This window comes from Acanthisitta chloris, unplaced genomic scaffold, assembly GCF_000695815.1.
Source record: "Acanthisitta chloris isolate BGI_N310 unplaced genomic scaffold, ASM69581v1 scaffold4572, whole genome shotgun sequence".
NCBI classification, from domain to species: domain Eukaryota; kingdom Metazoa; phylum Chordata; class Aves; order Passeriformes; family Acanthisittidae; genus Acanthisitta; species Acanthisitta chloris.
The window spans coordinates 285,109-308,972 of record NW_008662053.1 but is presented as its reverse complement, the minus strand read 5'-3'; the positions used below and the strand labels follow the sequence as shown (position 1 = coordinate 308,972).

At 38.2% G+C, this 23,864-nt stretch overlaps 1 protein-coding gene across 1 annotated transcript in view; it reads right to left on the bottom strand.

Moving 5' to 3' along the window:
- Positions 1–848: 848 nt before the first annotated feature.
- The window catches only part of LOC103798201 (dystrophin-like), a gene marked incomplete at its 3' end in the record, with an annotated part of 308,111 nt that continues 285,095 nt past the window's right edge, over positions 849–23,864 (bottom strand). Inside the window, exon 42 of the mRNA XM_009070449.1 lies at positions 849–966. Coding sequence (XP_009068697.1) covers positions 849–966 — 118 coding nt within the window. The remainder of the gene's footprint in view (positions 967–23,864) is intronic.

Here is a 23,864-nt window from a genome sequence, read left to right as displayed (position 1 = left end):
ATATATAATTTTTATTACAGGGATAGAAAGGTTTAGCCTACATTTACGCTTTCGCACAGTTTGCATCCACCTAAAATGAACTGGCTGTGTTGACATGCAAAGCATTTGGCCTGGGCTTTCTCTAAACTCCATGGTAGACCTTGAGGATCATAAAAAAATTCATTTTTCATAGTTTCTAGTCCTGAGTCATCAAAATAAAATCTGAAGCTCTAAGCAGTCCACCCCAGAGAGCTGCTCCTACAGCACGACCTGGAGAGTGTTTCATCCCCTAGCGAGGGGCAGAAGGACACGCAAGCATCAAGGGTGACAATACTACATCTAACACTTATTCTACTATTTTTTCCACCTTAGGCACAGCTAGTTGGTTAATTCTGGAAAGGGAAAAGAAGAGCTGAAGAAATAATCCAGAGCAATGCAGAGCATCAGACCTGGGCATCAGCTGAGGGTAGAAGAAAGAAGAGCCTGCAGCTGGACTAGGGGGGATGAAACTGAAAGCTTCTTATGAGCCTGTGGCTATATTCTGTGAGTTCTTGCTTTTTTTTTTCTTCTTGTGTAAGGATAAATGTATGTCTATATCTACAGTGCTCACCTTCTATATTTCGTACAATGTCTTTCCGCTTGAAGACAAGCAAAATGAAATGAAGATGTAAAATCTGAAATATATGATCACTGCATTTCACTGACATTTCTTCTATATGCCATTTGGAAAATCTGTGTGAGAACTGTCCCCTGATGGAACTCTCCTCATGGCAAAGGCATAACATGTATGCAAAGTGCTAGGCTTAGCAGCTATGACAACATTCTCCGTGTTTGCTGAAGTGTCATACGATAGCAGAATCACCACTTACTGCGGTCAGTAATTATTGTTCTGGCCTCTTGATTGCTCGTCTTGTTTTTTAGATTTTGTGCTGCAGTTATTAGATCATCCAGCTGGGGACGTCTTTGCTCCAGATCCTGTAGTATTTCCTAGTTGAACACAAATACAAAAATAAAACAAACAAAAAACCATATAGAACTGTTGAGATGACCATATAGAGGGGCTTTTTTTTTTGTGTGTGAGCTTGATTTAAAACAAAGTGCTTGCTGTTTCAAATAATGCAAAAAAATTGGTCTAGACCTTCTAAATACTGTTGTTATTCTTAATACAAAAATACCAAGTATAACTTGTAATAATTTGAAAAGAACCTATAAAACTAGGTCTAAAATGGCAACCATTCTTGATTTTCTAACACTTCAAATGATGTGGGGTAAACTCTTCTTTATAAAGCTATAGAAGGGCACTATTTTTTTTACATTCTCTTAGATTTTATAGCGCATTTAAGGAAAAGATATAAGGGTTTACATTATTGCCAAATTAGGCAGGACTTCCCTAGTAACTCATGAACTCTAATTAATAATGTTTGGTTTTTAGCACCTCAAGATTGTTTAATTATTACCTATTGGTTAAAAGCCAGTGTAAGACTTTTAATGTAATTTTTTCGGTCCTGACATCCTACCTAGCAGAAAAATATGTAAGACTGTTAAAGTGATTTTTTCTGTCTTGACATCTTACCTAGCAGAAAAATAATTAACACTCTCAGTAATTTATATGTTAGTCCAGTAGATGCATAAAGCCCAGGCAATCTGACTAGAAAGTAACATGTGGATTTAGAGATTCTCATAGGGAAAAAGAATGGGCTTCATGGTCTTTAGAAGGCAATAAAATCTAAAATACAATAGCTTTAGATATAATGAATATGAAAACTCAAGGAAAGTAAGGCATGTAAGATTTATGCATATATTAGTTTAACTTATTTTGAAGGATTAGGGAAGACCAAACAAGGAATCAGTACAGTCATTTCCCAGATAAGATGCATCCAAGTATGTATTTAAAAGATATTGACTGGGAAATCTAATGAGCATCTTTCCTGGAAACTACACAATAGGGACTTGACGATTTCCCAGTCTTAGGAGTTGGAAATGGAAACATTTATTACAAAATGATGCATTAATTACTTTTTTCTGCCTACAATTTTTAGGCAGCAGAACAGACCAGCATGCTGTCAGTAGGTACACTGGATCAGCCAGCAGGCTGACAACAAAGGGCAAAGAAGGATTTCTCTTTTTCAGGCTTGTTATATAGATTTTGGTTAGAGAATCTGTTAGCATGCTCAGCTGGCTGATGACTATGTGTCTTGAGTACTTTATTGTCTGAAAAGTTTCCCCACTCCCCTCCTTAAATGCTTTTGCTCTAAAAAATCATACTTTATCTTAGCAATCTGTTGTTCAGTGGCTGTGGTGGACAGAACAGACCTGCAGAGTCTGATCCTACATTTGGCACTGCAACTTGGGTCTGGAGTTACATAAGTTCATCGAGTTGAAGGTGACAAATAAAGGGCTAATATAATTTTCTATTCACTGAGATTAACAAAAGAGCATGAGAATCTCACTTCCAGTAACTACAGCATGTATTATCAAAAGCAAGCTAAAAGCTCCACGGTTTCATTTTGTTCAGTTATAAACTCTTCAGGAAAAAAACTAATTGTCAAGATACACATCTAGCTACACTCTGTGAAATTCCTTCCTTTAACTTCTGTATCAGAAGTTCTTTGAAAATGTATTCTAGCTGGCTTTCTGAGCACATACCCAAGAGTTTGGATGGCATTTTTTCACTTGTATGCAGATTGAGTTGCATACAGAGACATGCAGTTAGAGCAGCAGCTTGCATAACTAAGCAAAGAACAAATTCCTCATTAGAAGTCTCTCCTTAGTGAACACACTCAAGAAAAAGAAATAACATCTCCTGATGCAGTTACCATCTCTAGATATCTATGTGCCTTCTAAACTCCATTTCCTAGGAAGACAAGTTAACAAGTGACATGAATTTTACAAAAGAAGAAGTCCCAGTGCAGCTGAGCAACATCTGCATTACACAGACTGTCAGAATGGAAGGTGCAGGAGGAACATTCCAACTCGTATGACACGCTCAGATAATCCTGTGGCTTCCAAACAAAAATTTCCCTTTCTCTATCCTCCTGCCTAGAAACTCTTTAGAATAAGAAAGGCAAGTGAAGGCAAATGAAGTGATTCTAAGGTCTTACATCAACAGTGACTCTGTTCCCTAAATTTTCGTCAATATAATATTTATAATGGATATACTCACTAAGAGAATGGTTTATCTGATCAAGCCTGAGTCTCCAACTAGACATTAAACACTGTGTTTGTACCACAGAAGAAAGTTGCTGCTATATGAAACCTGGTGAGAAACTGAGCAGTAGGTAAGAGCTGCTCAGAAAGTATTTCCTCAGTACCAAACAGAGCACATGGAGCTGGTGGTGCCTAAGGACTTACAGTGATGTATCCCCAGTACACATCTGCACTTCCTGAACTGGATACTCAAGAAAACCAGCAGTGCCACTTTAAACTGAGTCTTGTTAGTTCTGCTGATCCCTCAGGGACACACAAAATCTCATCCCCCTATGGACTGTGTGGACAGGCTTCTCTGCCATGTGATGTGAATACAATTATCTTCTGTTGGATCTAATAACATGTATTTTTGAAAGGTCAGAAAGGACACATTAAAACTCTTAGAATATAAACAGTTCTGAAGACTCTTAGACCTTTCAGGAGACAATAATATATAATTCTAGAGCAGATTTTCTTACTCTCAGAATAATGAAAAAGCAGCATTCCTCAAATTAATGTATTTTCCCCTTGATTTAGTATAAAGTGTCCAAGAACTTTACTCAAGAAAAGTTCTATTTTATTTAGCAGAATTTTATAAATTGATTGATTTATTGGTATACTTTTACTAATAGGTACAATCTGAAAGTCTTAGCAATTAATGTTCCACATGCTACCCACATTGCAGGTACACACACAAACCCTGATGGAAACTTGGATAAAAGTAGTTACTAAAACACATCAATCCTGAGCCTTCCTGTGATTCTGTACCATGAAAATAAACAGCAACACTTGAGCTCCACTCAAAGTACTCCCAAATTCAGCAATGTATTATGTGACTGGATAAACTGATCATACAAACTGATTTTGTGGGTTAACAAAAATACAGACAATTATGCTAGGAAGAGAAATGCTTTGAGGAATACAAATTAAAAGACCACTAAATATGATTTTTTGGAAAAATAAAAAATGAAGAGCTTTAAAGTATTAGGTGAAATAATCTAAAAAAAACCCAAAAAAAAACCCCAACAAAATCAGAAGCAATTCATATCTGGAGATACTTTTAAACACTTTTACAAATTCAGCCAAATGTTTAATGTTGTAAAACTGGATCCCCAACAGAAAACTAAGTGGAAACTATTAGAAGATACTATTACAACAGCCCTGGGAAGAAAACCTCATTAATAGTGGCACCCTGGTGGAGACACAGCAGATGTAACAGACCAGATGCCTCTGATTTGGAATGTCAGCACACTGAAACAAATGTGCTATATAAAACCAGAAATAAATACTGAAATAAAAGTTATTATGGAAGGATTTTCAAAATAATTGAAACAGAAATCTATCTAGTCCCCATCAGGTCACCAAAAGCGCAGGCACAAAGACTTAGGGAGTCAGTTAAATTAAAAGTGGTTTTCTGGTTTTGGTGGTTTTTTTAAATAAACTCTTACAGTCTTTAGCATATAATTTCCTTTTACTCTCATCTTCCTAGTGTAAAGGGACAATAATGTATCCTGCAAAACATTATGGAACACATTTCAATCAAGAAAGTTTTGTTTAATTATGAATGCAACTCCACATGAGTAGGTTAACAGTAAAGTACCATTGAGACCCATGGCTGTACAAATACATCTTCAAACCCCAAAAGAGCTTTGCTTTTTCTTCCATATATCTGTGGATGCCAACAGAATAATGCTTGGGGACAGCACAATGATGGAACAATGAGATCCAGTCATCAAACCTACCTGGAGTTTGTTAGAAAGTGATGCTATTCACTTTCAACAATCTTTTCACATTTGTGGACAGCAGCTGCTCAAAAGAAAAATCCAATTTTCAGGTTCCTAACTTTTATGATTTTCTAACACAAAATGGGTGTTGAGATATGGAACAAATAGTTCAAGTCAGCAACTGAAATAACTTGCATTAAAATTGCTTAAAAAATAAACTGAAAAACTGAAACAGGTGAAGCATGACAAATTCTTGGAGGGACTGCAAGGTTTGAGACTGAGAATTAAAATGTAATGTACAGCATGCTACATCCTGCATATTTGTCACTCTAGACATGTGTGTAGTAGTTTATATAAAAGATAGGATCTTTAACACCTATACAATCTTTTCCTTTTTTCCCCCGACTTTCTGGCAAGTATTATTAAACTGGAACAGCTGAATTCCAGCATGGTACCAAGTCTGATACATTCAGCTAATCATTTACTAGTGCTGATTATGGATATTTGCTTTTTAATATCCAAAACAACTTTTACCACACCAAAGCCAGCACTTCTCATCTGCCTTTGCTGAATTCAAACATACAAACAAGAGTTAAGGTTGCTGTTCTGCAACATGATCTTCACCATGCCTCCATCTGTATTTGTCTTCAGAAAGGGTCTGGGCCTACCTGGCAACCATTTTACATTCCTAAGCTGAAGAATGTCTCAGAAAACAAAAAAGTTAAAATACCATTTTAAAAAGAAAGAAATAATATTGGGTAAAGTAGGTCCCACATTTCCTACTTAGTGTTTAACTAAGCACCCTCTGTAGTGGCGATGACTACCATGTTTTCACAAGTGTATTTACATGCTCCCAGCCAAATACAGTTTGCTACTTTATACTAACTATAACGATATCACAGTAAGTGGCCAAAAAAAAAAGTTATATTTGGACAAAAATTGATTCAGAGAAGACTTTCCATATTCAGAGTCAGCTGAAAGCAGTTTTTTTGTCATGAACAACCCATGGTTGAAGAATAGAACTTTGCATCTCTTTGAATGGTTTGCTTTGGCCCACTCCCAACCCTGGTTCATAAAATGAGTCTGTGAGCACAGGAGCACAACTGAATGGTTAATAAGGGAATGTAAGGGAGGGGGGGTAGATACTTCTTATCTTATGAAGTTCTTTACTCCCCTGAACTCACCATGATATCCTTAGAAAAAGCATAATTCCATTAAACAGTTGTTGAGGAAATTATTTGCTCATCTTTTGAAAAACTTAAAACAAAAATTAAACAAGCTTTTTGTTTAAACAAATTTAAACAAGAAGTGAACCAACTACTTCCTGACCAAAATGTATGGCTGTGCCAACTTTTACTTAAACCAGCTGAGTTTCCTAAGGCTGGTTGGTTCTCTAAATATAATGTGCTATATACACACCTAGAAAGAGAGAAAGCTTTGGACAAAACTCGCGAACAATTTCAGAAAATGCAGCTATGCAACACCTACAACTCATTTGCATAATAAAATTGGCTTTGTTAAGATATTCCTCCCAAACACAATTTGAATTTGCTTTCTTGTCACTAAGCAGGAAGGGATTATGAGAGAAAACAATCATTCACATACTCTCTATATTTAAACATAAAATCGCAAAACAATGAAAGTAATATAATGCAGTGGAGTTGTCTTTTTGAAACAATTTTTGGTTTGGCTGTTAACTATTCTGTCTTTTCCCCTCAAAGCATGTGTAATTTTAGGAAAATATGAAGATCTAGAGTTACTGTTTAGCAGTGTTAATAGCTGATTGGAACGTGTGAAAGTCAGAATGTTAACAGACTGGACACAATGATTTGATTTTTCCTGTGTGCTTTATGCAGTTTAAGTTTCCATAAGTATGCACTGTTCTGCCCACTCAGGGCCACCTCAAGAACTGCCTAAGCAGCTCTCATCACTGTCTAAGAGGATATAACTCCCTCAGTGATGCTGTGCAAAGCCACCAGTGACAGCTCAGCAGTTGGTGCACGAGATGCACCAAAGACCATCACAGAACTTTTTGTATGCCTTTTGGGACAGTCACTCCTTAAAATATGTTAGTGGCATTGTAAATGTCTGAAGACTACTCCTCTACAGCTTAGGAACTCTGGTTCATACTGGGAAGTTATGACAGCAAAACATGTAATGTGCTGTGGATGTGCACTAACCAAACCAAGCTGAACAGGGAGCACCTGGTCTGGGTCACCATGTGTGGACCAGCAGTGTCAGGTGATGGCTGCAGCTCACCCTCATCCTGCTGGCTCCCCACTTGTGTACAGACCAGACCTTCAGCAGTAGGTACTGTGAGAGGGTCAAACCACCGGCACCTTGCTCACTGTGACAGAGATGTCCTGATGGACTGCACAGGAGTCTGTTCAGCAGACTGGGTGGAAAAGATGGAGAGCAGACTAGGAAAAGATTACAGTTTAACATGGTTTGTGAATGAATCACTCTGAGGTAAAAGGAATTTGCTCTATTATAGCCATTGCCAGAGAGAAAAAAGGAATAAAGCTAAAGATCTATCTGGAACAAGTAGAACAACATTTAAAGATTCGGGTGTTTGGCTATAATGAGATCCATTCAACTAGAAGAACAGAGTGATAAATCACATGTAGGAACTCAAGACTGGAACAGGATTACAGCCCTAGCAGTGAATCTGAGTATACGTGAACTGTGTATGGAATCACAGCCTCTTGCCCCACACAGTGTGGCAGCTGATACTACTGCTTGCCATAAAGTATGAGCATCTAAACAGTCAAACAAAACTATTCCAGGGTATCTTATGTCCTTTCATCACACTAAGTAAGCTAAGAGATGGCAACCACTGTTAGGAGTCACAGAGTTTCCCCAGCTTCTGCATCAGTAAGCAGAAATGAAATCTCTGAGCATATAGCTACCATTTCTGGAATGGGAATTTGCAAAGTTCACTGTTTTATTTCTCCTATATAATTAATGGTTTTCAGATTAAGGATTTTTCCACAGCACTTCCAAATGTGTATTACCAATAAAACAGAGGACAGCTGCTCTGTTTCTCAAAGTTTCAGCTTTAATCCTTTAGTTACTGTTTTTTAGGATGATGGTGGTGGCAGTGAAATCATCTGACACTGATCCAGTAACAAATACACTTGTCAATGCACTACAAAAGAAAATGTATAGGTGCTTTATTTTGGTGCATTTTCAGACAAAAGTAAAATAGCACTGAGTAGACATAATATATTTGAATACAAACAAAAGAAACAGGTATTTTTAGCTATCTTTTTTTTTAATTTAAGAAAATAACCAACACTTGTGGAGAAGGAAAGCTAACAGCTTGACTAAAGATGCTCCCTAAATTATCCAATTTTATAGGGCAAAGATTAGACTGAATCAATTTTATGCACTGAAAAAATAAGCACAGAATGACTTCCTCAGTTTCTAGTAGAGCCTCTGGAAATCTTTGATTACTTTTACTGGAAGTTTTCTCCAGTAATAGCGGGTGAATAACAATTAAGGAGAATAAAATGGATTGGCACAGCACCATTTGCCAGATAGGTTTTTCTTTAGTACCTTAGGAAACCAGATATTTTTCTCAACAATAAGGTAAAATGAAGAAAGAGGATTTCATCTGGTTTGTGTTTGCTTTTGAAAAAGAAAACAAAAGTTGTTACATAATTTTTTTTCTTACAGTGAACTTAATTTTCTTTAGCTCTGTGTATGCACCTACAGGGCAGGGGGAGCAGAGAGGAAGGAAGGTGATTCCTATTTACCACATCTGATAAGAAATATTGGAATAACTCTGGAATAGCTTTAGCCTAAATCTAGGAACTCATATCTCTCTGTCATTCTGAAAGATGAGAGCCATACAGAGTAACGAGCCTTGGTTTGTTTCCTAAACCTTCCCGGGACATGCAGCAAGGTTTTACTCTCAGAGCTACACTTCTGTCTTGCTTTTTTCATTTTTATTGCTTTGTTCAGTTGTGCTTACATCTTTGATTTACTTCTAGCATTTATGCCTCCCCATTTCTGTAACTATGTACTTAAAGTCTACAATAACACAGAAGGTAAAGGTAGAAACTTGAAAAATTCTGATATTGTTCATACTTAATTAACAGCAAAGGAAGGAAGGAAATGTCTATCATGTGGGTTATTAACAGTTTGGAGTGGGAAGACTTACCTTTATAACTAATTTCAAAGGGGAAACCTTAAGTTTTCAATTGTCAGCAGGAGTTAGTAAATTAACACACAATCTTGTCTTGGTAGTGTCAGAGAGACTCCAGTCCTCTGAAAATACCACATTTAACACTCAAAAGCTGTAACTTGCCATTCCTGATGTAAGAAGGTGTAGGGTAGGTTAGGAAACAGATGTAAGTACTGCACTGTGTGTCACTACCTGTGGCTGAAGCAGAAGCTGCAGCTGAGTTAGGTCCCTCAGTTATTCTCCAGAGTGAAGAGGGTGGAGAGGAGATGCCCCAGGAGGAGCTCAGCCTGTGCAGGCTGTGTGGAAAGCTGTGGAAAGCTGCCTGAGCACTGTGCAACTAGCAAAAATATGCAAGTACTCCTTATCTTGCTGCAGGGGATGGGAGTCCTGACAAGGGCCAGGTCCTCACTCCCTTTTTCCTACCCTGGGACTCTCCAACTCCTCTCAGCTCTTTTCTGAGCAATGGTGCCAGTTGAACAGAGGAGACACAGATGAACACCAACCAGAAGAGCCTGATGCAAGAGACCTTTCTGAAAACTGAACTCACAGAGTCACAGAACAGGTGAAGTGAGAAGGACCCACAGTGGGTCATCTGGTCCAACCTCCCTGCTCAAGCATTGCCATCCTAGGGCACATGGCTCAGGGCTGTGTCCACAGTTCTTGAACACCTTCAGAGCAGGTAACTAAAGAATTTAAGATATTATTAATAGAATTGTGTAAAACAAAAATAATCAACTTTTTATAGATATAATTTTGAAGAGCAGGAAAAGGAATCTCTATGTAAAATCCCAGAGTGGTTTCATATATTGTATATGAACAAATCTGTCCTTTCTGATATTGAAATCTATGAATCTGTGAAAAATTTAAAAAAATCAATTTAATCTGAATTCACCTCTAATTCTAGCTTATCTGAGATGAATTTTCAACACCTGCTTCCTCAAATCAGTATCAGTCCTAGCTGGTTCCTCTCCCTCACACAGATATAATTTAAATATATTTAATCAATTTGTGATGGAGAGCAGTATTTAAGCATAAAGTGAAGCCTGAAACTGGAGCTATTTCTTGTTCAGACAAGAAGAACTCTTACTCTGAGCAGTCAATGTATTTCATCCGTAACCATTGCTCGAGGCAGAAGGTACAGACATTGATTAGTAGCTTGCAGAGGAGCCACTCCATTCTACTTCAGTGCAAGAAAAATTAGCATTTTTCTTTTTTCAGAAAAGACAGTTTTATTATCTGAATGACAGTTTCAGAAATATATCTGATACAAAGAGAAAAGAAAGAATCACTGGTGAAGTAGATTGATGCTACTATAACAAAAGCAGGAAATAATAATTTGCTTTACACATATATGGATGCATACACACACAGAGCTAGGTAAGTACACCTAGACACTGATTTTACAGTGGGCCTTGGCAATTACAAGGATGGAACCCTAGGAATAAAATTTCAAAATTAATGACCTTCCTCTGATTTCTGTTCTGTAACTGAAGAGCAGCTAAGGCCAGACAGGCAATGAGCTTGAGCATCACAATCTGGTCAAAACAGGGAAGGAGGATTTCTTCAGATACTCTTATAACACATTTATGAAAATAATAAGTGTGGCTGGCCAAATGAAAATAGGCTTAGAAAACTTCACCATTAAAAGTCAAAGTGAAAATATTCTTCTCTATTACCTTTGTAGTTTTGAAATACTGACATTCTTCCCCAGACAAGGCTTTCTGTGCATGGCAAAATCCTATTTTATTGCTGCAATTCCTTTGGTTTAGAGAAACAGAACTTGCTTTTTAGCGACTCAACTTTTGCCTGGGACACAGGAATGAAAACAGGTGTAAAACTGTACCTTGCAGTGTATTTTTATTTACACTTACTCCCTGTTATGTTTGTCAAATATGAACATTTTATGAACAAAGTAATTCCACATTTCCAGAATGAAATGAGCTCATCTCCAGATTTTAGCTAGACTGTACTTGCTCTACCATGTAATACAAATTGGGGCTTAGCTAAATAACAAAAAAAATTGCACTTTGTTTGGTATAAAAATTCTGACCATATTCATAAATTCACTGCATGCAGTTCAGTCATGGCTGAAAATTACCTAAAGATGGAATGACTGTATATCATCCATTTTTCTAATGCTGTTTTATGACAGGAGAGGCAATTTCTATTTTTTTAAATTCACAGATCTCAGCTCCTAAACCCCAGGGCTTATGGCGCTGGCTGCTAACAACTCACTAGTAAAAAGTACTCATGTTTATGTTAATCCAACTTGATTTTCAGATTTTCACTGATTAGTACCTTTTTCCATGCCAATAGGTATTTCTACATTACTAGCATTGACACACAATTTGACATGAAGCATAATACAGAGAGATGTAGAAAATTATGGAATAATTATTTTCAAGTTTAACGTAGGTGAAAATTTAGCCTTACGTGATATGTGATATTTTAACTTTGTACTCACTAAATTAGAAAGGTGCAAGAAAATGTCATAGCATGTAGAGGCTTAGCTGAGGATTGATGCAGTCAGCTCTCCAGGGGTGGAGAGCCCAAATGAAGTAGGAGGCTGTTCTGATGCATCTGGACCCTCTCTCCCCCTCCTCTTACCACAACAAAGTCAGTTACTGAAAGGCCATATTGGGAGGTGGAAACAAGAGCTTCCAAATGTGTTACATTTTTAAAAATTAATGATTTGTATCTCCCCATGGAAATGCTAGATTGTGACAAGCAGTTCTTCAAGGGCTGAATCCTGGAAGGACTCCAGACTGAGGGCACTGTATTTCACAAATATCAGCCTGCAAAACTGGGAGATATTTTACAGTCTATGGTGCTGAAAAATGTATCTATCTTGGCAATTTTTTCTTGTTCAACTTTCTGACCTTATTCCTTCATTTCTCTTGAAAATTATCACATATGCATATGCAGACACACTTCTTTCCAGGGGCTTTTTCCACCAGACAGTAAAAGTATGAATTCCTTTTCTTGAGAGCTACATTTGAAGTCAGAAACATCCTTTTTTTTCAGCTATTAATTATTAACAAAAGAAAACAGAGTTTAGGAAGCTACTATTTCTGTTGCTTGTACTTTATCCCTCCAGAGTACCCTTCTAAATACCTTAACTCCAAGCATTAGAAAATGCAAAGATGTAAATTATAGCCATTGTCCAAGGGATTTAAAGAATTCTCCAGAAACATGAGCTGAATAAAAACCAAGAAAAAGCAACTGTGCTAAGAAAGAAAAGAGAACTATTACACAAGACAGAATGGATGCCATTATCTTGCAGTCGTGACAAACCAGCTAACAGCAACGTCAGCTTAGTTATCCATGACAGCATAATATATTCTGGTTAAAACCAAACCAAAACTGAAGTACTGACAGATTTAAGAGCTGTGCCTCAGCATATTCTCATACTCTGTATCAGCTATTTCCCCAGGAAGGGTCAGAGGGGCTCTGGGGGTATCCCTTGCTGACCACTGTGCCAGATTCCACCCATAGGGCTCCTTTTGCTCCCAGTCTCTGCCTTGTGCCAAGACATTTCAGAGGACAAATGTTACAGGGACACAACTCCAGCAACAGCAACAAGCTGGCAATGGGAATGCAAAACAGTCAGGCTGCTGTATGGGCAGCTTTGCTGAGGATGGGCCATGAGGAATGGGAGCTGACAGTTGTTGGTGTACAGATACCTAAGTTACACTGTCACTTTGATTTAGGTGAGGCTGAGACAGAATGCCAAAGTGCAACACCAAGATCAGCAGTGTGGGACACTGTGAAGAATGTGGTCATAGAGAAGATGATTGGCCAGAAATTTTTATCTTTTAAACAGATTCCTGACAGTGAAATAACTGCCATGATTTCATTTTTTCTTAGTCTGTATTCCAGGGGTGGATTAGTGTCTACATAAGGATGTTTTAACTTCTTTGAATATGACCCCTGTGTTTCCTCAAAACAAAACAAAAAAGTGCCAGACTCACACACAGTTCTGAAAAACTGAAAAGACCTTTATCAGTTTGTAGAATTTTAGCTTCCTTTCAAACTTTAATTACTCACTGCTGCAGATGTGCAGGCATTAAGAGATAACAAATAATTATAACAGATTCACCATGTGTGCCAAGGTAGTTCTCTTGAGGCTTGATGGTTTATTGTTTTCTAATGTCACTGTAGATCAAAGGAAAATGTTTCAGACTGTCTTCCACAGCATAAGACACTGGGTATGGAAATCAGATCATATGAGTTACTCTCTTGGAGGAATATTCCCTGCGATAAACAACAAACGTCACGTGAGAGATACATGAGGAGAGATCTCTATACTTGCACACAATTTCTGGCTCAGGGCACACTGATTGAATTAACTCCACATTGAAGCTCTAGCCACAGATTAACAATTCCTCAAACCCTAAAAAGCCACAGAGCATGGTCATGCTTATTACTCACATTGAACAATGACAGAAAACTCAGCAACTGCCACAGCAGCATTAACCCAGAGTTCAGGGTAAGGTGCCCAGACCCTGGTGTACACTGAACATGGACACACATTTCCTGGGAGAGTGAACAGCAGTTTCTGGGCAGCTGGAACCACACTGCTGCCTGTACCAGATCCATCAGTCACCTGTTCTGAAGGTGATGCTGCAGGCTGAGCACAGCTGGATGAAGGGAGGGAAACAGGACTGAGCACACACAGCAGGTCAGGGGCATGAGAGGGAGGGCTGGGGGTGTCAGAAAAGCAGCACCATGCAAGGGAGAAGCTAACTGATATCTGAGCTGCTTACCACAGAAAGGCAGTCAATCCTCACTTACCTACGGACGATTTAACTGCAATTCTGGATTAAATGCAACATGGGCAGAGGCTCCACAGCTGATTCAGTGAAGAGCTAGCTCAGGTCACACAGACTTAACTAATGCACACAGAGCATGGTGTGAACACGGCTGTGTGGTTTCTGAGGCCAGCTCAGCAGTGCAGCACCTTCCAGAACAGCCTGAGTTAATGAGACCTGATGAGTCTCAACTGACTGAGGACAGAACCACTTACCTGTTCCTGCATCTGCTCCCCAGCTTTAGCTCACTTCAAACAGCTGCAGTGAGCCTATCTGTAATCAGGGCACCTCCAAAATATTGCAGTACTACTAGCATCTGGGTATGGATGTGCACATAAACAAGAGAAAGAAGTTGTTGCATATTTCATATAATTTTCTTTTAAAAGGCACAACAACTTTGGACCAACTCATGGAGCAGCCTGAGGATACCTGTACTAACTGTCTGTAATTTATTCTTGCCAGCATTTCCTACTATTCTTACTGGAAGAGTATTTTCAAGATTTGTCCACTATTTCAACCTCAAAGTCACTGCTTAGCCAGGCTATTGCTCAGAACTTGCTGTTACCAACCCTTCTAGCTACCTGGTGATTTATTTTGTATATATATACTCAGGTAACAAAATACAGTAGAAAATATTGGGATAAGGACTTCAACTCATCACACAAAGCCTAAACAGCTTTTTGTACTATAATCCACTGTGTTTGTTATCCCTGTCTGGACACCAAGATTTTCAAACCTATAGCTCATTTCTCTTCTGCAGCATTATACAAGATGGAGATTATCTTTGCAGATGCTCTGAAGTTTGTAATCTTATTTTGCCTGACTATTTTCACTCAATCAGAATAAAACACGCCCTGAAACTTTTGAAGCGATAGTCAAAAAAGGTTTGTTCTGGCACTAATCCTTATGTTAGCACCTTCAAGGCAGAAGGTCTCTGTATGAAAGACAATAAGCAAATAACTTTAACTTTGTTATTGGTATGACATCGTTCTTCTCTAGTTCAATATGAATTGTGAAGTGACAGCTCATGAATTTCAGCTATAATACCTGGGAACTTGCTGAAGCAATCTCATGGGCATTAGTAGTTATATTTCAGAACCTGCAATGAATGAATATATCTCACTTTAGAAAAAGGCATAGAAAACTACCCAAGAAATTTCAGGTGAATTATTCTGAGCTTATTTCTAGAATATATGATTAAACAACCTTTGAGGAGGGAAAATAGTAAAAACTAATTCAGCTGACCATTTATCAAAAGTAAATAACAGCCAGGCAACTGAATTTCTCTTCATCCAGAGCTGTAAGATTTACCAAGAGTGAACAGCAGGCAGAAATTGTGCCTGATGCCCTTACCAAGGCTTCTGATACTGCCCATGTGATGCTACCAGAAGCAGGAAATAAAACTGATGCAAAAATAACTTGAAGATACTACATGGGAAGGCAGTATCAAGTGAAGCTACATACAGATTTGACCTGTGTCTAATATTAATCACTGTTGCTGGTTGATAGAATAGAGGGTAGGTATTTTACATTCACAATTATGCAAAACCCAACCAGCAGCAACACACAGGAAGACAACTCAAAGTGGTCTCAAATCCCCCTGAAAATTCAATTCAATAAATGCAAAGCACTAAAGTAACTAGCTGAAAATACCTGGATTAACATAGGAATGGGTTGCAAATGACTGGACAGATGGTTAGAAATCTAGAAACAAGGGCAGATTTTAAAAAGCAGGATTTGTTTAGTCTAGAGAAGATTGAACTGAAGTATCAGCCTTCAAATATATGAGGTTATTGCTGAGAGAGTGTAAACTGTTCTCAGTTTCTATTGTGGTGACATAATTAGCTTAAATTGCAGCAGGGGACATTAAGGTTGGAGACAAACATCTTTTGAATGGCAAGGATTGCAAAGCAGTTGGGAAAAAAAATCTGTAAAGCTACAGGAAAAAAACCCACTTGACTTAAAGAGCAGGTTAGACAGAAAATGGTCAGAAATTATTTAAATCTAGTTGATAGTGCCTGAGGCGAAAATCTGGACTGCACAGCCTTTCAAATCTCCTTCAAGCCCTATTTATTATACCTATCATTCCTTTGTGAAAAAAAGTAACTATAAAAAATCAGCATGGAGAAGAAGATAGAGCCCTATGCTAATTTATAGCATCATTTCTCACAGAAATTTAATGCTAATTTGCATAAAAACATGAACACATGAATTTCCTACAGCTAATACATTTTCAACTTTATTTGGATTGATGACAATGGAGAAAGACAAAACAGGAAGGATGAGAAACAGTACCTCTAGTCTGATTTCCTGTAATAAGAACAACACCTACTAAATGATTTCTTACTCCAAGTACTGATATTGAAATTGGCCTCTCTTTGTCATTCTTTGTAGTATGACATTTTTTAATGGAATGACAGCGCAAAATGGCAGGGTAGTACTTAATCTCCTCTAGTTTTAATTCTGCTGAAAAATGCTGGCCTCAATGTCTTAGCTAAGACATAAGGAGCTTGTTTAACTTTAACTGACACATCAAGTTTCTCAGAAGTTTTGTGACAATAATAGGTGCGCACTGTAATACATGGATGCAAATTGCACAGGAAAGAAAGGCTGTGTTGGTGTTGGGATTTAAACTAAAATCAGATTAATTGCCTAATCTAAAAATTCACCCTGAAATTATACTCCAGGTCTGGGGAATAAGATGGGTCTGTAACGAGGGGTAACATGAAGTGCCTGTGAGGGAGGAGATCCAAGAGGGTGTGATGGCAGGAGATGTGAGCACCGTGTGCAGCTCCAATCTCACTGCACCAGCACTGTGATCCTGACTGGGCTCACACAGCTCTTTGTTGAAGGTAGTCCTGGGCTTCTTTAAAGAAATCAACAGGCATGAACAGAAGGATGATTTGATTCAGGTGGGATATGTACATATATAAAGTCTTTTTTATAAAGTCCTTCAGAAAAGAGTTTTAAGAAACGTGGCAACATTACATAAAAAGAAAGTTCTCTCCTAAATGTGTATTTGGTTTAAAGACAGAAGAGAGTGGGCAGGAATATGCTCTATTATTGCAGTAGAAACCGGTTTAGAACAGATAAAAAGCAAAATAAGTATTTATTTTCATAGCAGGTAGTGGTATCTAGAGCTTGCTGCCACAGGAGGTTGTGAGAGCCAAGAGAATCAGCAGTTTCAGAGAGGGACTGGACAACTTCATGAACAATAGGCTGAAAAATAAATGCTACAAGGAATAGGCAGCGACGTATCCTAATATTCCTCACCCAAGAGCTGTGGGTGCCAGGGCTGGGGCAGTATGAGGAACAGCCAGGCTGGAGCATTCTCCCTGCTCAACCTATCCCATGGCACTACCAGAGACACCTTCCTAGGCCAGACCAAAGGATGCTGGTTTGACCCAGTAAAGCATTTCTCATGCTCTCAAGTGTGGTAAATCCCACATTTCATCCCACTTATAAACCCGGGTATTCTTTTATTTCTTGCAGTTCTACAAAATACCAATCCTGTAACCTAAAACCCTGAAAGGGATCTGGCAAAGAGAGAATTATGTGAGAACCAAAATATTTGTTAAGAGCAATGTTGTCCTAATTCAAATTCATGCCAAATCCTATGCAAGATGTTTCTTTTTTTCCTAAATTATAGGGAAATCTGTAGTGTTATAAATAGATCCTCTTCCAGTAGTAAACAGGAAAAGGGTTTGATTTGTTACTATGTTGGCATAATGTATTATTTATGTTACTAATACATAATATATTTTCTAGCTGCCGCTAAGATGTCTCCAAACACTTGACTTTTAGATAAATCAAGGAATTAAAAAAAATAGTAAACACAATACATATTAAAATGCTTTCATAGCTGCATCATATTCCAATTATTCAGTCATTACAAATTTCCATTGAAATGAGAAAGTCTGAAAAAGTTGACAAGGTTGAGTCAACATGAACAGTTCATCGGAGAATTCAACTGCATCTCCCTCTAGGGAGTAAAAGGGCAGAACTTCTCTGTGCCTGAACAGATTGCTCCCAACGAGAGCACGTCCTGACACCTCGAATCATGCTGCAGCTGCAGCTCCTCTCAGACAGTGCCATACAAATCTGCTCCTCACTCAGGCAGTGTGGCTTGGAATTTTACAGCATTGGTCAAAACCACTGAACGTAATGATAATACCCAAGACAAACTTCAAGGACTACGGATTGCACAAAGCACGTTTCAAACAAGTACCAAGCATGCAACAGCTAGCGAAAGGCTGAAAATGGGTCTTTCCACCTGGCTCTTACACAGACTGGCTTAAAATCAGCCTCCTCCTATGTATTCTCCTAAATATTCAATACTGCATACTTAGTTATCTTTCTTAGAAGCAAAATATGACTGTCTTCCTGACCCACTCCAATAAAGAGCTCTCTGTTGGGAAAGACATGCACATCCCATGCAACAGCTAGCGAAAGGCTGAAAATGGGTCTTTCCACCTGGCTCTTACACAGACTGGCTTAAAATCAGCCTCCTCCTATGTATTCTCCTAAATATTCAATACTGCATACTTAGTTATCTTTCTTAGAAGCAAAATATGACTGTCTTCCTGACCCACTCCAATAAAGAGCTCTCTGTTGGGAAAGACATGCACATCCTTAACAGACTTTTTTTCCTGCTCATCCCTCCTGAACTGTGCAGAGAAACGATTATGACCAAATTACAGTCTACAAAATGCATGGAATAATAACTAGGATGATTTGGATGGAGACAAAACAACACACAATATCCACAACATATGTTGAAAGCTTTGTTAAACAAAGTTGTAAGAAAGTCACATACTTCTGCCTTTCTTGGCTGTCACTTTATCTATTTCATATGCTCCATTACCTCTGCACAAGCCCAGGAGGTGTTTGCACGTAATAGCATTTCATTCCTGATTGAATTTACACTGAGGGTTTTCTGCACATTATGCATACATATGATTCTGCATTTTATTGCCCCTAAAAACATATTGTGAACCCCATGCAATACTTAGGGAATCACACCCCATAACCACGTTTTAAAAAGGTTATTTTTTAGTTCCCACGTAAAGGCACTTTCTAAGTTCAGGAAATATTTCTGCAGTTCGTATTCCTGAAAGGGACATGATTATGATGCATTGTGCATGTTTGTTGTCATTTTGAAACTGCACCACAGTAGCCACTGCAAGTGGATTAATGTCAGAACAGATAACAGGCTGCTCTTTGATGGCCAAATGGTTTGGAAATCTGAGATAACGTCTAACATTTCAGTAGCAAGAAACTTACAATCAGTTTTGCCACGATCTGCCCCAATTTTGAGCCTAAGAATAAGAATTACAAATGATTTTGCTGTTGCTCAGTGAGATCCGCCAGGAATTTGTATTGCAGCTGAAGTATGATCAAAACAAGTGACGCGTGTTAGGTTGTGACTTTCTAAAATAGAATCCACAGTGTCTAAATAACTTGTAAAGAGATCTGAAGACAGGAGCTCTGCCCTGCACAGTTTACAAGTCTCTTCCATAAGAACTCATGTCAAAAACCTCCTTAGTAATATCAGTTACCAACACTGAGAGGTATCAATGGTAAATGAGAATACTGCAGAGAGGATGATGAGGATAATGAAAATCTCTGCATTGTTCAGAGGCACTGGGTACATAAAAGAGCAAAATTCAAGTATGTTCTGACTGAATTAATTTTGTTTCCTCTTTGTACATATTTTGGTCAGCAAGATACAAGCTGTGAAATCAGTCCACAAATTTCTAGGAACACCTTTTTTTTCCTCACCTTGCCCTGTAAAATCCTGTACACACACAGTCTTACTTCTTCCATTCCCTTATTAAAGTAACAAAACAGAGCAAAACAATGTCTACATTTTCATGAACAATTCCAAAGTACTGAGTTTTCTCTGAGTTGTAAAATGAAATTCAGTTAATATGCTTCAAAATATTATTCCCTTCTGTCCCATAACTGCAGGGATGGGGCTGTAAATGTAACCAGATTTCTATCCTGGAGACCTTAATTTGAAATAAGTGTCTTGGGATGACTTTTTGTGTCATTATTTTAAGTGACAGAGTTGTTTGCATGAAACTATGCCAAATTAAGAAAGTTTAAACATTAAGAATTACTGTATTGAAAAAATTACAGGTTTTAACTTGGATAGCTCTTCACACAGATCCTAGATTTCCTCATCAAAACACAGAACGACTGACACATAAATGTCTGCATTTTTAAGAGATATTTAAGACCAATAATTAAATCTTACATTTCTCAGTGAATTTCTCCTGGAAAGTAGCCTGCCACTTTGATGTGGACACTTGACTTTATCTAAAAGCCTCTAAAAAGAAAGTCCTTTCCAAACATAATAGAAACTGTTCTGAGAAAATGCTGTGCAGTTATTCCCATCCTTTACTACCTGAGCTTACTTTACTTCAGTGCAGACCATAAAAGACCTAAAAAGTAGTTTTAACCTTTAACCTCTATGCTGCTTAGCAGTTATTTCTGAATTATTTCACTGAATCTCCTCCCAGTTAGATTTCTTTTTCCTTTCCCTAACCAGAGCTCTAGACACCAGCAGACAGAGCATCAGCAGCAGAGCTGCCCAGGAACAGTGTGCCATTGTCAACTGCCACAGCAACTGGCATCCTCTGTGTTGTGTCACCTTCCTCAGCTGCATCTGTAACGGGGAAAATTCAAATACATTTGGAAAAAAAAGGGGAAAAAATACAGCAGCAGATTGAAATGAAGTTAGAATGTCTCCAAGGAGAAGAATTGGTAGCAAAGCATTAAAAAGAAAAGATCATCATTTTCTGTTGAGTATTGTGAAAAAGTGCTTGTTTTCACATTATTTTTAATAATCCATTATAATTCTTTTGATGTACAGGGAACTGAAAATGAGTCCTGCTGTTCATTCCTTTTCTTTCTGAGATAGTACTAAAAAAGTAATCTGCTATTTATACGGGTTTTGTGCTGGAAACGATAATTACAGTGAAAAAATGTCATTACGCAATGCCAGTAGAAGGAGAGAAAGTTGAAAATGATAGCCTAAATGGCAATTTACCCATCATTCAAAACAGGCCGAAGGATCATTTATCCCACATCCTCTTAAATGGCAGGCCTGAAGATCAACCCTACAGCAAAGCCCAACAATGATCACACAGCCCAAGCACTTCAGAAACAGGCATACAATGAAGCATGAAGTCAAGAGAACACATCTCCTGTGAACCCTACAGTGGAAAAATAGCCCATTTTCTCATAATAAAAGGCAAAAAATATATGGTTTGTATTCTATGCTAAGAGGTCTCCAAAGGCTGTCCTGTTATTTTAATTAAGATTTGTGATTTTAAGATTGGCTAATGAAACAATTTCAAAGGAACTGGGTAATGAGCACCCAAGGAGATTAAAAGTCACGTGCACAGTTCCCTTAGATTCCACTGACAATTCTGGCTTACGTATAAATCATTCTAATTATTAGATACACACAAAATTATTAAATTTAGACAAAAATCCTCATAATTAAACAAAATACACAAATCTCACCTTGAAAAGAAATGTTGGAAAACAATTTAATAAAAAAGAGAGAAATTAATATACCAAATGAGTTAACATGACTGACTAGAAGTTTCAATATGCAAGATATTCCTTAATCTCAGCATATTTAGGCAGAAAGTTTCAAAGGAAGATACTTGTCAGATATCACTCTCAGAAGGCGAGTGATGTTTGACCTAAAAACTTCAGCAGTCTAGCAGGGAGAGGAGGAAGTGGGGGAGGAATATTCACTGACATGAAATTTGCATAAACTAATCTAGATAAAAACCAAGAGCATCTCTATCTTACAAATCTTCCTCCTTCACTGGATTTTCACACTCCATCAACATGGATCTTTGTACAACGATGTCTTAAAGAAGACAAACTAAGAGCATTGAAACTTTTCTAATTCAACAAACACACTGGTTTCCCTACCCGTACCCTCCACAACTCTCCATCCATCTTTCCTGTCTTCTCTTAACCATAATAATAAGCCTGGTGAGACAATGTCACCTACACTTTCCCCAGCTCAGAACATTCTGACTGAAACTGCTCATAAATGGACAAGTTTTTCCATCCACACACACCTTAGCAGTGCTACAATTTAAATGCATGAAACCCCACTAATGCTTTCAATGCAAACCCTCCCACCTCTAAAGCAATCCTTGCAGCAATATCTGCTGAGGATTATTACTGCAGGTGTGTATAACTCTGGAACGTGCAGTTCAGCACAGGTCAGCAGAAATGCTTTTTTGAGCTCATGACATCAGGCCCAACAAACACAGGACAGTCACTGTCCAGGAGATCCACTTGGCTGTGCTCATCCTCAATTCAGTTTCTGCTGCCTCCAAAGAGCTTCCCCCTAACTTGCACAAAACTGCATGGGAGATCCTATTTAGTAAATGAATACTGAATTTACTCATTTTATTCCCTCTAAATCACTAAAGGAATGCAAAATACAAATGGCTGAGCCAGTTGACTGTCAACTGACTCACAGCACTTTGATGCTAAGCTTTGACAGTTATCATCTAGTAACCACAGGTGTAATCTGATTCCCTGGAATCCATACTCATCTGCTTTATCACATGCCTTAATGACAGGTCGGGATGGGGGGAAGCCCCACCTGAAGTCACATCACCAACAAACAAGCTAATAATTTTTCTGGGTTCTAATGCACTGTAATTTCTTTGCAAACACAACCACTTCATCAGAGCCAAATCCCACATCTGAATGTCATTATAGGAATATGCCAAATATACCAGTTTTATCACAGAAATATTATGCCATATGGGCCACATATGAAGGGGTAGAAGGATTGATAAGAACATTTAAAAATACTATCAGTGCTGCTCACGATACACAGGAGGGATTCAAGACACACTGAGCAGATAGCAGAAAGGAAAGTGGTCAAACATCTGTCAAAAGATGTTGGACATTTACCTTGAGATCTAGTCCTTCACCATGCCACCTGAAAAAAGGTCTGTTTGAAGAAAAGATTCTGTGAGACAGGCAGTAAGACATCTCTGGGAACTCACAACAGCCCAAGAGACATCATTCCTCCCAAAAACAGAAAAATGCTCAAATTCACCTTCTGTTTATTGTTTATTTTAACTTCCTTGCTTCTTGGTCAAAAACATAATGGATAGTTCTGTGAACAGGAAAGTGAAATAAAACAGGAACTTTGTGTTACCTCAGAACATTTTTTTCCCCAAATATTTAAACCAGCTTCTACTCTAATTAGAAACTACTGCTGATACCTTTTTTTCTCTTTTTCCAGAGAAGCAGTGTCAAACTGTTCTGCTAAAACATCAAAAAGAAGACACTTTGAACATGAAATACAGATTTTCTCTTTACTACTGCTAATATTAGAACATTATTTTTCTGTGGTTTTGTTTTGAAGGGTTGGGTTGGGGTTTTTTAATACTAAAACCAAATTAAACTAAAACTCCAAACTGTGGCATTCAGGAGTGACAAAAGAGAGGTAGATGAGAGAGAAGAAAGAGAGTGAAATCAGGTAGTTTTCCAGTGTCCCAAAGGAGTAACATCACTGCCCTTGGTCTGGATATCCAGGGGCTTATTTGTGCTAATGACTGGCAGGAACTGTTCCACATTACAGGAAAACTGCTCAGTTTGCAGGGCTGAACCAGGAATTTAATTGGGGGCAATCACAGAGTTGCTTCATTCCCTGTGGAACATTCTGGCTTTGTCATACTGATATTTTCCAGCAAAAAATCCTGCCACACTAGAAAAGTGGGGCTGAGCCAGCTCAAAGTAGAGAGGTGTCTACACCTGAGCTCGTCACTGAGCACATACTGGGGGAAACATTGAGCACATACTGGGAGAAACATTGAGCAGACTGGGAGAGACACTGAGCACAGACTGGGAGAAACATTGAGCACAGACTGGGAGAAACACTGAGCACAGACTGGGAGAAACATTGAGCACAGACTGGGA